Genomic DNA, 14,674 nt, shown 5'->3' on the forward strand with positions numbered 1-14,674 from the left:
GAATCTGCGCTTGGAGATAGGCCTAGTACCGGTCATAGCCCGCCCCTGGATTAGGCCCCACCTCCGGGAGTCGACCTTTCCTAACCTAGGACCTTCTGAGTTGGAACTACCGAGCTCTTCCTTCACTGAATCTGGCTGACCTCAGTTTCTCCTTGATGAAGTCGGCTGAGGATGCACGCGTGCTTCCTTGACGCCAGTCCCGACTCGGCGCGTGCGCGCCGCCGTGTCTGTGTCCGCGGCGTTCAATAAAGTTGCACGCTTGTGGTCGACCCCTGCGCCCGAGAGGTTGCGCGCGCCGCCCAGGAAGTCTCGCGAGAACGAGCGGCGGCTGTCCTTGGGCTCGGGGAGCCGGCGGGCTTGTGTGGTGAGGGGTCGGGGGTTCGCAGTTATGGCGCGGACGCTTCTTCAGCGATACCTGGACATCCCCGATGGCACCGAGTGCCACCGCAAGACCTACGCCAGCACCACAATCAGTGGTGCCGCTGGTGAGCGCTGGCCGGGCCCCGAGGGCAGAGGATGAAGGGAGGTCGTAGAATCGCTTGGGGCGGTAACCGAGGCTCTGGGGGTCTCGCAGGTGGTGTAAGGTTGTCGCCGGGGTGTCTAGGGCGGCCCTGGGTTGCTGGGGAGCTCTTGTACCAGATAGACTCTGTGGGGGTGTTGGACTAATTCAGAGGGCGCAGGAAGGCCACGGGGTCACTGGGAGCTGTCGGAGGGGGTGGCAGGAGCGCTGGGCATCTCACGGGGTGACACGTGGTCGTCGTGGGGGTGTCTGAGGCGGCCCTGAGGAACTCTTGTGTGAAGGAGGTCCAGCAGGGTTGGAGGACACCGGGAAGTGGTACGTGTGACAGGCTGGCCACTGGGATCGTCCGAAGCGCTTGCGGGGGGCTGGGATTTGGGGGTTATTGTTGAACCCCCAGGCTCTGGAGAAGTCGTTGAGTGGCAGAAGGCCATTCATGAGGTCAAAGGAGCTGGGGATTCAGGAGAGTTATCGAAGTTGAGGGTATTTGGGAGAATCATGGGTAATTATTGGTGTGTCTCGGGGCGGGTACAGAAGTTTGAGAACGTTGAGATCAAGTCTTTTTAGGGTTCAGGAGAGTGGGATGGTTAGGGTGATCTGAAGCCTTTACTGAGACCACCAGAAGGGTCGCAGCGGTGCCGAGGAGGTCACAGGTGAGATGGGTCCGGGGCTACTATAAGGGTAGCCTTGGGAGGACAGAAGGGGACTCAGCCCTGGCACTCTTCTGCAGGGGACACCTCAGCGTCTCGCCCCTTCCAGTCTCTCTGAGAAGTAGGAATGACAGTTTTGGCCACCTCCCTGTCTCCAGCTTCTGAAGTTGAGTCTCCCCTGGGAGGCATTGGGATTAAGGGTAATCATTGCTCTCCTTTTCTGAGATCAACGATTATCGTGCCCATTTTTCGGAGGTGGAAACTGAAGGTCAGGGAGGTGTGTTAACTACCCCAGGGCCTTTTCGAGCCGGTGTGCAAATCCATGTCTGCTGATCTGCTCCTGGGGGTGGCTGGGGCAAGGACTGTGCGTGCAGGGTCCCTGTGGAGGGGCCTCAGGAGAGAGAGTAGATGGGGAGTCCCTGGGGATGGCTTACGTGGCATCTGCTTGAGTGGTGATTGTCGGGACACTAGAGGTGTGTGGCAGGGTCTCTAGGGGGCCTTTGGAGAGGGTTGCGCAGTGCTGGATTGGACCAGTGCAGGGGGACGTTATTCCGGCACATTCTTCTAGGAAGATGCTGACATTAGGGAATGCCTGGCAGGACTTTGTGGAGGCTCATGGTTGTATCTAAAGGGGAATTAAAGTGGGGGGGGGAGTGGCCTGAGGGGCATGGGGAGCCTGAGGGGAGATTTGGGGAAGTGGGTGGTTTCAGGGATTTTGAACTGAGAAAGACGCTAATGTTGGTGTTTGTGAGTAGGAGTGTGCACGTGTGATCACAAATGCGCAGGCCATGGGGGTGGACTGAAGTCCCAGGAGGCCGTTGGGGGAGACAGAGCACGTTCCAGGAGCGGGGGGCTGCTGAGAGTTAGGAGTCCCGGGGGGCTTGCTGGAAGGTCTTTGAGGGAGTGTGGGTGGGGACTTTTGGCAGAGGTCCGTGCCAGGCGGCTCGGATTTGTGGTGGTCACCGGCTCCCGTGAGCCTTTGAGGGTGTCGCTGTGTGGGTGTGTGTCGCTCACTGCGCCCACCTGCATTCTCTCTCACTGGCCAGCTGCACTCAGCCTACAGGACTTGGCTCCTGGATCCTTCCTTACCTCCCGGCCTCCCCTCAGGCTTCAGTGAGAGAACGCTCTTGTTTCCTGCTCGCTTTCCTGGAGGAAAGGGAGCCTGTACCCGCCTCGCAGAGCTCAGCACCCTGGGGGGGGCACAGTGACCCTGAATGAATCAAGTGGATGAATGAGTGAAGGCACCCAGTGACTCTTGTGGATGGATGAATGAATGTGAGCACACAGTGACTGTGACAAGGGGTGACAGCATTCAGTCCCTGTGAAGGAAGGGAGGGATGGGAGGGCGGGGGCGCTGAGCGTGTTGCACTGTGTCCCGAGGTCACTGCTGGAGGCTGATAGAGAGCCCGGAGCAGGTGGGGTTGGGAAGGGGGCCTTTTGCGGGGTGATGGCAGGTCTGAGGTGAAAGGTCTGAGGCAGCAGAGATCACAGTAGAGGCAGTAGAGACCACACCTGTGGTAGGTGACTGTATTGGATGATTGCTAGGAGACAGTTGGGGTGGGGCGGTCTTTGTCCTGGGATAATCGGGGGCTCCCGGGTCATCCACTCCCAGTTCTAGGACTTCCACGGGGATTAGGATGGTGGGGGCAAGGTCTGTGTGCAGCATGGAATGTGAGCTGGCAGACAGGTTGGGACAGGCTGGCCCTGGGAGGTCCCTGTGGTGACTGGGCCATGCCGCAGGTCTGCAGGGAGAGGAGGGCTGTGTTGTCTGCCTGAGCAGGGTCAGCTGGGGCATGGGGAGCTCTGTGTTGGGCTGTTTCTGTTGATTTGGAACCAGCCAGGTGGGCCCTGGTCTGCCCCCCACTGAGGAATTTCTGCCCAGGGCCTTGCCTTGGCCTCACCCCAGACCCACACACCAGCCCAGACCAGTGTTTGCTCAGGGTGCCTCAGGACAGAGCCTCGGGCCTCACCACCCACCTGGCATTCAGCTCCAGGCCCAGCCCCTGCCAGGCCCCTCATGCGTAAGAGCCAGTGTCGGGCAGGGAGGCGAGGGCGAGCAGAGATGGAAAAGCTGACCAGAGCGTCGAGGCTGGGTGGGCGGCTGCCGAACAGCCAGGTGTGAGGGATGGGCCCAGGCCCGAGCTGCCAGCAGGGAGGGGGCCCAAGGGTGATGAGCAGCAGGCCTTGGCAGCCCCGGGAGCCAAGTCTCTTCCAGGGAGCCCTGGGCCCCATGGGAGAATGCAGCCTTGGCTGGGAGTGGGGAGCAGGACCCGGACGCCAAGCCCAGTGGGGCACAGCTGTGGTGTCTGTGCTGCCACTTGAGGCTGGAGAGCAGCCCCTCCACTTGGCCCCCGGGCCTGTTCACGTGTCTGCCGCAGGCTGGACCAGTGCACTGTGGAGGGCGAAGGGCCCTAGCCTAAGTCAGGCCTTGAGGAGGGACGCCTGGGGCCCGGAGGTGAGGGCGAGAGCCCAGGGCTTGGAGCAGTAGACGGAGTTGGAATCCCACCGTGGCTGCCCAGCGCGGGACCCTGGGTAAACCTCAGAACAGCCCCTTCCCGGGTGAAGGGATGGTGCGAGGAGCTTCCTTCCTGGCCATGGGGATAGAGGGAAAAAGGGTTTCTCTGATAGTGGAGGGGCCTGCCCCCAGCCAGGGGCACTCCTGGTCTCAGCGCCCAGGCCCTGGTCCGACACACCTCCCCCTTTCTGGTTCCACAGGCCTGATCGTCTCTGCCTACAGTGTCATACTCCAGCCCCCGGATTCCTTCCTGGAGGGGGTGGCGAGGACAGGGCGGTACACGTTTACTGCAGGTGAGCGGGCCTTGGCTGCTCCTTAGGGGCCCTCGCGGCACTGGCCCCTGGGCCCTGACTCAGCGCTCACCCCCCCCACCTGCACCCCAACAGCCGCCATCGGAGCCATATTTGGCCTTACCTCCTGCCTCAGCGCCCAGGTCCGAGAGAAGCCCGACGACCCCCTGAACTACTTCATTGGAGGCTGTGCCGGAGGCCTGACCCTGGGAGCACGCAGTGAGTGAGCCCCCCACCCCGACCTCACTGACCACAACCCCCCATTCTGTCCCAGACCAGGGACCAGGCAGGGCCTAGGTGTGAGGGACGCTTGCCCTGCAGAGGAGGGGACAGTCCCTGTGAAACCTTCCCGTGACTTTGAACCTCTGGCACCAGCCAGTTCAGTAACGCGCAGAGCTACCTTGCTTAAGCACCTGTTGCATATCTACCTCACCACGCCCATACAGTTCCCTGTGGCTCCCGCTGGCGTTCAGCCTGACCCCCAAGGGTCAGCATGACCTGCCCAGTCCCCTCTGCACTCCCCTCCTCCCCTCTCCCCCTTGCTCGCTCTGTACGAGCCACCCAAGCTGCCTGCTGTTCCTCCAAGCCAGGCCCAGTCCTGCCCATGGGCCTTTGCATGTGATATGCCCACTTCCTGGAGAGCTGTTCCCCCAGTTGTCAGCACAGTTCCCTCTGTCACTGTCCAAACCCCACTGTGTGTGATCTGGGACCCCCACTGCCCTCATTCCATGTCGCCCTCCCTTGCTGCCCCTTGTCAGAGAACACTAGGCCACTGCCTGGCTCTGCCCCTGCCCCACGAGCATGGAGACCGTCCTTGTGTTGCTGTCCCTCTCGCAGCACCCAGAACCCTGCCTGACCAAACACAGCCCCGTGGGGGAGCTACACTCCCCGTGCCCACCTAGAAAGGCGCGGACGAGCTCAGGGGGCTTGGGTGGTCTGAGGTCACATGGGAACCAGCAGAGCATTCCTCCCTAGTGGGAGGCAGGCCGGGAACCTAACACCAGCCTTGCACACCGGAGCCACTGGGAACCCAGAGCAGACACCGCTCTCTCCACATCCCATAGCCTCAGGCATAGCAACTGCTGTGGCCCACCAGCCGGCCAGTGCTTGGTGGAAGGTTCCAGTCAGGCAGGAGGGCGTGGTGGAGGGAGGTCTGCACATTCTAGGGTTTGACACACACCCCCAACCTGCCAAGGAGGTGAGCCCTGCCCTCAGCAGGCTGGCCTCCCTGCCCAGCAACAGCCCTCGGGCAAGCAGGGGCCCCCTGCGCTCTGGCTTTCAGGATCCACAGAGCAAATACAGGGCCCGGTACCTGCAGCCAGGGCACCAGCTCAGACTCGACCGAGCGCAGGTGCCCCCTTCCCCACACCCAGACCGACAGCCTAGGTTCCCGCTTCCCTCCTGCCTCAGTTTCCGGGTTTCCACACGCATCTTCAGCCGAGGGTCACCGGACTTAGTCCTCGAGGAGCCCACAGCCCCGTCCCCTACATCTCGAGGGAAGGGCATGCCCTGGGGCTCCTGGGTGGCTGTGGGGGAGCCCCACGCATGCCTGACGCCGCCCTCCCGACTGACAGCCCACAGCTACGGGGTCGGAGCCGCCGCCTGCGCGTACATGGGCATGACGGCCGCGCTGTTCAAGATGGGCCAGCTGGAGGGCTGGAAGCTCGTCGCGGCGCCCAAGGTGTAGTCCCGCCGCCTCCTGGGTCTGCGGGCAGGTTCCGAAGCAAAGAGAAATAAATTCTGTGTATACTTGTTCGTGTGCGTCTCCCTCCCCTCCTCTCCAGCTCTCTGGGGTGAAGCCCCATCCCCGGCGGGCTAGCTGACAGTGACATGCCAGCAGCAGCCCGGCAGGGGACCAGGACAGAAGGTCTCCGGGTTTGTTCCGGCAGGGCCAACGGCGCCAGCTGGGCCCTGAAGACAGGAGCTGTGCAGCCACCCCCCGCCCCCAAAGCCCTCCCTGCAGCCCCCCTGCAGGTCCCAGGCCATCCCGTCTCTGGGCACCCCCCCAAAGCCAACAGCGTGTGGAAGACACACCCAGGGCCCACGCAGGGCCTGACTCCAAATTCTTGGGTACTGGAGCAGAGCACCCCAGACAGGCGGGCCCAGGAGCTTTGTCCCTATGCGACAGACAGGTGGCTGACAGGCCACCAGGAGCCTGCAAAGCAGGGGCCCGTGGCGGGGACCAGAGAAGCATCCTGATCCTCGCCAGCCGCCTCCTGTCAGGCCCAGTGATTTAGGCAGCCTCGGAATGCTGGCGCGGCCCTGCCCCCGGCGTTCTGTAGAACGGGCTCTGGCCGGGCGCTCTGGCAGCCGGGAAGGAAGGCTTGCTGCAGCGTGTCTTGGCGGGCCATAAATTAGGGCTCTCCGGGCTTTACCCTGGGGAGCGGGGTTGTGCGTGCACAGGGATGGGGTCCTGGCAGGGTCTGGGCACTGGAGGCGGCAGGAGCCGGGCCCTGATGCCCCTTTCTCACCCCATCCTACCGCCTTTTTCCTCTGTCCCCCCCCCCCCCCGTCATCACTCAGCTGGATGTCGGGCAGCTCGGATCCGGTACATGCGGACCCCGGGCCCTGCTGGCTGCGGCCAGCACCACTCACTGCCCCATGGCCACTCCGGGTCTCCCGCCAGGGTGGGCACCAACCTGAGAAAGGCTGGGAGGGGAGGTACACATGGCAAGCCCCGAGAGCACTCTGGGGTCCCAGACCTGCACCGGAGTCCCAGCTCGTGGTTCTGTACTGCCTTTACTCTCGGTGGCAGGTGTGGACAACAGGGTCCCTCTCTCAGCAATGTTCAAGGAAGAGGAAAGCACCCCTTCCGTGCATTCTGATCGGGGACGGGTCCTTAGGCTCCCACACCAGGCAGGCGTGTCCCTGCAGCAGCCGGCAGGGGCAGAGCCCAGCGATGCGTGGCCCCAGCCCTGGGTGGTGGAGGCGTTGGGCTGTATCCCTGCCCCTCTCCAGGCCAGCGTCCACTCCCTCCCACTCCTCATTCCTCCTGCCCGCCACAGCAGGCTGAATGGAGGCTTAAGTGAGTCGTTTCCACAGACCTGGTGCCGAGGGTAGGGCCTGTGGTCACCAAGGGCCGGAAGAGGGGGACCCGGTCAAGGCCCAGCAGTCGGTCACTTCTCAGCCGGATCCGCCCAGGCCTCCCCTTCCCATACACCCTTCCTCAGCCCCCAGGCTCCTTTATTTTAGAAAGAGAATGAGTATGAATGGGGGAGGCAGAGAAAAAGAATCTCAAGCAGACCACGCTAACCACAGAGCCCGACTCGGGGCTCGATCTTACGACCCTGAGATCACAAGTTGAAACCAAGAGTCAGGCGCTTAACTGACAGCCACCACCATCCTCAGCCCCTGGCTCTTTGTGAAGCCCAAGCCCCAGAGGAAAAGCAAAAATTCACAGCCAGCCAACCCCTTCCTGCCTCCTAGCCTCAGTTTCCCTTCTAGTTGGCTCGGACCAGGGCTGTGCTCAACACCTACTCAGCCCTCTCTGGGCTGGCCGCCAGTGTTGGAGCAGGCCTGCCAGGCCCCCCAGAATGGGGCAGGAAGGAGTGGCTGCCTGCTGGGCTCCAGGGACCCCTGAGCCCAGACCCCCTTGCCCATAAACATTTATGAGGCTATGAGGAACTGACATCATCCTGCCCCACACACAGACCTGTGGCGGGGGGGCTCTGGTTTATAGTAATCCAGTCCCCCAACACACACATTGTTTGGGACCCCACGTCCTGCCCCAGCAGCCCTGCTTGGGGTAGTAAAGGACCTTTCCAGAGTACAGTGGTCCCCCTGCCCGCATCCTGAGCTTGATGAAGCCATTTCCAGCCCCAAGCAGTCTGGTCTGGAACAAAGGGAGGAACTCAGAAAGGGCTTTCTAGGGCAGGGGACTGGGGAGAGCAGGAGGGCTTCCTGGAGGAGGATGAAATAGGGAAGGGAGAGTCTGAAGATCTGAAGTTGAGGTCTTGCTAGATGTGCATGAGGGGGAAAGAGGTCCTGGGCAGAAGACAGATCAAAGGCCTGCTGTGGGGGACAGAGCAGAGCCTGGGAGCGAGAAAGAGCCTGCTGTTCACTCTCCCCAAAGCCCCCATTCCTGGAGACACGCCGCCCAATGGAGACAAGTCTACAAGGACTGATCAGCCCTCCAGGCTCTGCTGCAGGTCTCGGGCTCTCTGTAAACCGAGCTAAATCCCACCAAGGAGAAGAGCCGGGGAGCCCGTCCCCACTGGCAGAAGGCTCCGTTGTTACTGTTAGCTCATCTAATCCTTGCCGCAGCCCTAGAAGGGTGCTGCTCCCCCTGGTCCTGTTTCACATACAAGGACACTGAGGCCCAGCCATACGGCTTCGTAGGGCCTGGCTCGAGGCAGGCGCGCAGCATTCGTTCTTTGGAGGATATTAGCTGTCATGGGCAACAGCCTATCTCTGAAAGACTTCCCAATGGAATATAACCAATCCAGTGGGAGAGGCAAGTGATCTCAAAAGTGACACCCCCACAGGTTCCTTTAAGAAGTTATGTGGGAGGGGTGCCTGGGGGGCTCAGTTGGTTAAGCACCCGCCTCTTGGTCTTGGCTCAGGTCTCATGAGTTCAGGCCCCGCGTTGGTCTCCACACTGGGCATGGAGCCTACTTAGAAAATAAAATTAAAGAAAAATTACCTTGCACGTGGGCTGGGGCAGGACACACCGGTCTATGGAGAAGGGCGCGTGGGGCCTGGGGCTCATCCTTTTGTCCTCTAACCCATCTGTGAGTCTGCCTGACTTTAGACCCTGTCCTGGCTCTGCCCACTTCTCCCTCCCTCCATGGCCCCCAAGCAGGGCCAGCGCCCATCATCCACCTCCTGCCACAGCACAGTCTCCTCCAGGCAACGCTCACTCCCACCCTGCAATCTGTCTTCCCTGACGCAGCCACCAGAGGGCGCCCGTGAGCATCTGGGGTGGATCCTGCCCTACATCCACAGTCCTCCAGGGCTCCCATCTCCCTCAGAGTAAAAGTCCAAGTCCTTCCGGACGGAGGCCACAGGCCCTGCATGACCTTTCTCTTCCCTCCTCACCCATCCCCCCTCTACTCCTCACTCCCTCTGCTTGCTGTTCCTTCAACACACCAGGCCAGTGCTGCCCCCAGGGCCTTTGCACTGGCTGTGTTCTCTGCCTGGAACACTCTTCCCCTACTCACAGAGATGACATCCCACCCAGCCAGCAGCTCCCTACGCACCCTTTACCCACCTCTAGGTTTGCCACAGCATTTAGCAGCTTCTCAATCCCAGGTCATCATCACATGCACCGTCTCACAGACCATGTATCTTCTTGAGGGCTGGGACATGTCCCGGCTATTACACCCTTGGGTCGACAAGCAGCCGGGCTCCATAAATCTGTGGCCCAGCCCTGCTTCCCCGGTACCAGCATTCATGACGCCCCCACTGGATGATGGCTGGGCTGGGGGGCCTCGGGGAAAGAAACCATCCATAAACCAAAGCTCAAGTCCAGACTTGGAGCCCACTTACAGTATTTACTGAGAGCCTAGTGTGCCAGGCATTATCTCGGGCCTGGGGTCACATCAGCCAACAAAACCAATGACATCCGTCCTTGGCCCTGTGCTGGATGGAGCCTGGTACACCACAACCCCGACCCCCCCTGCTAGGATGCCATGTGGCCGGGTTGGGGGCACAGTGGGATCCCTGTGAAGTGAGGGGAGGGGCCAAAGTCAGGTCATGTGTTCCCAGGGGGACACACAAGTCAGGGCGGGGTTTGCTGTTGGGGGTGGGGTGCCGACTGCTGGGAGACCATGAAACCCATCCTGCTTTCCCTGCAATGCTTCCAGGTTTCACTTCTGAGTGAAGACCTCTCCCTTGTCCCGGCAAAGACCCCTAGAGCAGCACCAGCCCACGTGAACACCCCAAAAGGGCTGCTCTGGAAGGGGGTCTGAGCCCCACATGCCTTGGGGCACCAGACAGCTGTGCCCACAGGGTCCTCCTCACAGAGGGGCAGGTGGGGGGGTGTCTTCTGACTGGGTTCTGATGGGGAGCCTCAGCCCAGCGTCACCACCTCAAAGTCTGAAGCCAGATTAGTCCTCACTTCAGGGATCTGGAAGTGGGGGGGCAGAGCTTTGCCCCCCTCCCAAGCTCCTGTCTGGCTTGACATCCAGGGCTCAGAACCCAGCGGAGCCCCCAGTTGCGTGGCCACAAGTCAGCTCAGGCATCCACAGCCAGAGAGTGACTTTGCCGGTGGGGAAACTGAGGCACAGAATAGTCACCACCGCCAGAACCTCTGGTCGTTCCCCTGCAGTCACCCCTCAGCCTTTTCCTCTGGTCCTCCTTGGATTGGAAGCAGAGAGAGGCCCGGATTGGCCCCCAGCCCCATATCCTTCCTCAGAGCCAACCAAGCCGCCTGGGAGCTTCACAGAAGGCTGGGTGGTCGGCCCCGGCCCAGCCCAGCCCCCGGCTCACCTCCAGGAGCCCCTCTGGGCTCCATGCAGTACCTGACCCAAAGCAGGAAAGGTGTGAGCCAGGGCAAGGCTCCGGGGACGGGACAGGCAGGAGGGCTCTCAGCCCACTTGGAGGGGCTGCAGTCAGACCCATGGCCTGGCCTGAAATTCTCCCTCCTTTCTGAAAAACCCATCTACATGCTTTTTGCTTTGCCCTTTTTTTCCCCCCACAGCAGCCTTGGTTGAAATCTATTTTACAGTTTCTTTTTTTTTCAATCGGTAAAACCGACTCAGACCACAGAATGTACAGTATGCCAAAGGGTGTTCAGAAAAAAAATACCTCTCTCCCCAGCCACCCCCCACCCAGCGCGGTTTCTTGTTTCTCCTTCCAGCAATGTTCCATGCCGAAGCCAACACGTCTGTGTATTTTCTTTTCCTCCTACAGAAAGTCTAACACACTGTCCCTGCTGTTTCACGACCTGAGTCTAGTTTCCTGACAACAACACATCTTGGATTTCTTCCTGCCCAGCAAACACCCATGTCTTGCTTTTTAATGGCCGCATAATATTCCGTCCTGTGGCTGCTGTGTCATCCCCACTGAAGCACCTTTCTCTGTTCCCGGGTTTTTGCTACTAGCAAGAGCCCAGCGGTGAAGAAGGGTCTGTTCTAAATGCCATTTTGCATGTGGGTAAAGACACATCATGCTTCCAGAAGTCTGGCATCAGTGCGCTAAGTTTGTTACAGCTGGTCCCCTCCGACTGATACATTGTTACAAACTAATACATTGTTACAAACCAGCATCCACAGCTGACACCAGGGCTCTCCCATGCTGGGTTTGGAGAGACATGGCATGGCCAATACCCACCTTTGTAGTCTCACTGCCCTAAAACTCTGGGCTCTGCCCATTCATCCCTCCCCACCCACCTCCACCCTGGGAGCCGGGGATCCTTAGACTGTCTTCAGTTTAGCTTTTCCAGAATGTCACAGCTGCAGTCCTACAGCATGTAGAGCCTTTTCAGACTGGCTTCTTTCACTGGACCATACGCATTTAAGGGTCCTCCGTGTCTTCCTCTGGCTTGACGGCTCATTTCTTTTTAGCGCTGAATAACATTCCATTGTTCTGGCTGTCCCGCAGTTTATCCGTCACCCGCTGAAGGATGTCTGGGATGCTTCCAAGTTTTGACAGGGAAAAAGCTGCGATAAACATGCGTGCGCAGGTTTTGCGTGGACATGAGTTTTCAACTCCTTCGGGTAAATACCAAGGGGGAGCAGTTGCTGGATTGTATGGGAAGAGCGTGTTTACTTTTATAAGAAACCTCCGGAAATGCCTTCCGGAGCGGCTGGCCCATGTCGCACCCCCACCGCAGGGGACAAGAGCCCTGTTGCTCCACGTCCTCGCTGGTGTCTGTCTGTGTTGTCCGAGCTCTGGATTTCGGCTGTTCCCGTAGCCGTATATAGTGGCGTCTCGCAGAGGCTCTCATTTGTCTAAATGTCCAACCATTTTCTTGAGCCTCCACCTGGGAGCCTAGCATGGGTCCAATATCTTTTTTTTTTTTTTTTAAGGTTTTATGTATTTATTTGAGAGAGAGAGAGAGAACACGAGCGGGGGTTGGGGGGAGGGGCAGAGGGAGAAGCAAACTCCCCGCTGACCAGGGACCCCCCTCCCACCCCCGACTCAATCCCAGGACCCTGGGATCATGACCTGAGCCGAAGGCAGACGCTTAACCGGCGGAGCCACCCAGGTGCCCCTCCAGTATCTTTAATACAAAATGATTTCTTTGCAATTCAGCCGAGGAAGGAGGTGGCACTAGACCCCATTTTAGAGATGGAGGAACCAAGGCTCAGAGAGGGACGGCTACTTGTGCGGCATCACACAGTAAATGAGGGTAGAGCCAGGGCCTCGTGACTGACTCCAGAGCACTTCCGCCTGCAGTGTCCCGTGGCCCTGGGCACTGGGGACACAGCAATGACCAAGGTAGATCCAGTCCAGGGGATCTGGACCTCCTGAGGCTCACAGTCCAGTGGGGGAGGCAGACACGAGCAGGCAGTTACAACTCAGGCTGACCAGGCCTGATGCTGACCAGGACCATAATGGGGTTGAACCGGCAGAGAGGGACCCGGAGGGATTACCGGGCCCGGGTGTCCAAAGAAGATTCAGTAAACTCCCATGGGTAACAGGCTCAGCTGAAGCTGGCACGTGGAGAGCCAGAGGGCTTGGGGGGTGTGTGTGTAGGAGTGCCAGAGCAGCCCTGTACCCCCCGACCCAGGAGGAGCTTGCCTGTTGTGGGGTGGAGCTGCAGGGGGAATAGGTAAAGGCATCCAGAAATGCACAGCCCCCATCTCCCATCTCCACGTGAAAGGAAATGGCAGGGTGTGGGTGGGGGTCTGCCTCCCACTCCAGGCTGGCCCCCTGGTGAGCCAGGACCCCCCTCCCTCACCCCCACTCGCTCTCTAGCCTCCATTAGTGAGGCCACCTGCTGTGGGGGCCTCCATCCCAGACCTGCCCTGCCCACACTCTGCCCCAGTGACCACCATTAAAAAGGGATAACGAGCTAGAGCAGGCAAGACCTGGAGAGGTGGAGTTGGGACAGAGAGACCCCCTAGGCCTCATCTTGCTCCCTCCCGCCCTCCACTCCAGCCCCTGGGAAACTCATCAGGAGTCACCTTCTGTGGCTTACTCAACCTCTCCGTCACCTGCGTGCCCTTCCCCTCCCCAGGCGCCCCCTCCCCCACCAGTGAGGCTTGTCAGACTAAGCAAACAAAAACACAGATGGTGGGTTAAGTTTGAACTTCAGATAAACAACGAACCACGTTTTAGGGTATGTTAGCATATGTCCCCGCCAGCCTGTGGGACTGATTTATGCTAGAACCTGACCCACTCTTGATCTGAAGTTCAGATTCAGAGGATGCTATCTGGCAGCCTTTTCTAGCCCCACCTGAATGGGTAGTGGGCCTCCGTTGTCCTTCCTGCGTTGTGGGTGAGTACCCGGATGCTGACCAACATTGGCCAGTCAGGGGGACCCTGCCACCCTGGAAATGCTGGGGGACTCCCATCAGGTGTGTCCCCAACTTAGATGCTGGACTTGGGGCTCCCGGTGGGGGAGGGGCCCAGGATAGGGGCCCGGGTAGGACAGGAGAGGTTGAGGCCACATCTCTCTGCCAACTGCAATGATCGTATTTTAATTTGGATGCTGAAATTGGGACTCTCGAGAGGTCCCTGGGGGAGAGGAAAGGAGGGGCCCCATGACGCCTCCCCCAAGCACCCACTGCATGAGGTCTGTTATCTCCTTGACCTTCACACAGCCCCGATGGTGAGGGCACAGTCCCCCCCGCCAGGTTTGAATCCCAGTTCCTCCCCTTGCAAGTGTATGACTTTGAACCAAGGGTTCTCGCCGCGCCTCAGTCTCCTCACCTGTAATATGGGGATACTACTACTGCTAATAATAATAATAGTACCCAACTCTCGGGCCGTTGAGAGGATTAAGCGCATTCATACATTCAAGGAGCTTGTCCTGGCACAAAGTTAGTCCTCACTTAAGTGATGGCCTGTCCTGGCCTCTCTCCCGGCCCCAGAGGGAGGGACTGAGCGGGAATCAGAGGCTAATTTTAGCTCCGATGACACCCCCTGGCCTCCTGCCTTGTCCAGACATCCTCAGCCAAGCGTGAGGTTCAAAGCATCCCCCACCCCAACCTCTGACATCCAAGGAGCCTGTTTATTCATTCCTGTTGGCAAGGCATTCCTTGCCTGCCTGCGCCTGTCATCAGGCTCCATCCCCATGTGGCCTGCCCTGTGCCACCCAGGGTCAGGAACATCTCACCTGTAGGCCACTTGGAGACAGCCATGGGCAGGGCAGTTAGGGTCGGGGGGCAAGGAAGAGGGTGGGCGAGGGTCACTCCTGCCCCAAAGTCCCCCCACAAAGTCTTCATTAATCATTTCCTGGGTGAGATTCCAAACTTCTGTTTGGGTTAGCTCACATGCTGTAGTCTACCCAGCTACCTGCTCATGGAGCAGCGACTGGGTGCCAGGTCCTACGGGGGGACCCAGGCCCTGTCCCACAGGGCTCCCAGTCTAGGGCGAAGGCAATGACAAGCCGGAAAACAGGAGAATTTTCCAGCTGTGCTTAGAACTTTCCATTCATTCATTCACTCATTCATTCATTCATTTCATTCATTCATTCAGGGTGTGTTTACTGAGGCCCTCTTGTGTGTCTGGCACTGTTCAGGTCCCGGGGCTCTGTAGGAAACAAAGCAGACCGAGATCCCTCGCGGGGCTGACTTTCTGGTGGGAGAAAAGC

The 14,674-nt window shown here is 59.6% G+C and overlaps 1 protein-coding gene across 1 annotated transcript; it reads left to right on the top strand.

Annotated features, from left to right (window-relative positions):
* Positions 1-117: 117 nt before the first annotated feature.
* Positions 118-5,727, top strand: NDUFA11 (NADH:ubiquinone oxidoreductase subunit A11). Its single transcript, XM_047709656.1, has 4 exons — positions 118-485; positions 3,883-3,975; positions 4,069-4,191; positions 5,547-5,727. Exons 1-4 carry the CDS (start codon positions 389-391, stop codon positions 5,657-5,659), a joined length of 426 nt encoding a protein of 141 aa, XP_047565612.1. The 5' UTR covers positions 118-388; the 3' UTR covers positions 5,660-5,727.
* The last annotated feature ends 8,947 nt before the right edge of the window (positions 5,728-14,674 follow it).

Source organism: Lutra lutra, chromosome 1, assembly GCF_902655055.1.
Source record: "Lutra lutra chromosome 1, mLutLut1.2, whole genome shotgun sequence".
NCBI lineage: Eukaryota > Metazoa > Chordata > Mammalia > Carnivora > Mustelidae > Lutra > Lutra lutra.

What these genes read in the sequence shown, in the direction of transcription:
- NDUFA11 (XM_047709656.1), top strand. Translation starts at nt 389, where the DNA reads ATGGCGCGGACGCTTCTTCAGCGATACCTGGACATCCCCGATGGCACC. An exon ending in CACAATCAGTGGTGCCGCTG is followed by an intron (nt 486 to 3,882) that starts GTGAGCGCTGGC and finishes CTGGTTCCACAG; the next exon opens with GCCTGATCGTCTCTGCCTAC. An exon ending in GCGGTACACGTTTACTGCAG is followed by an intron (nt 3,976 to 4,068) that starts GTGAGCGGGCCT and finishes GCACCCCAACAG; the next exon opens with CCGCCATCGGAGCCATATTT.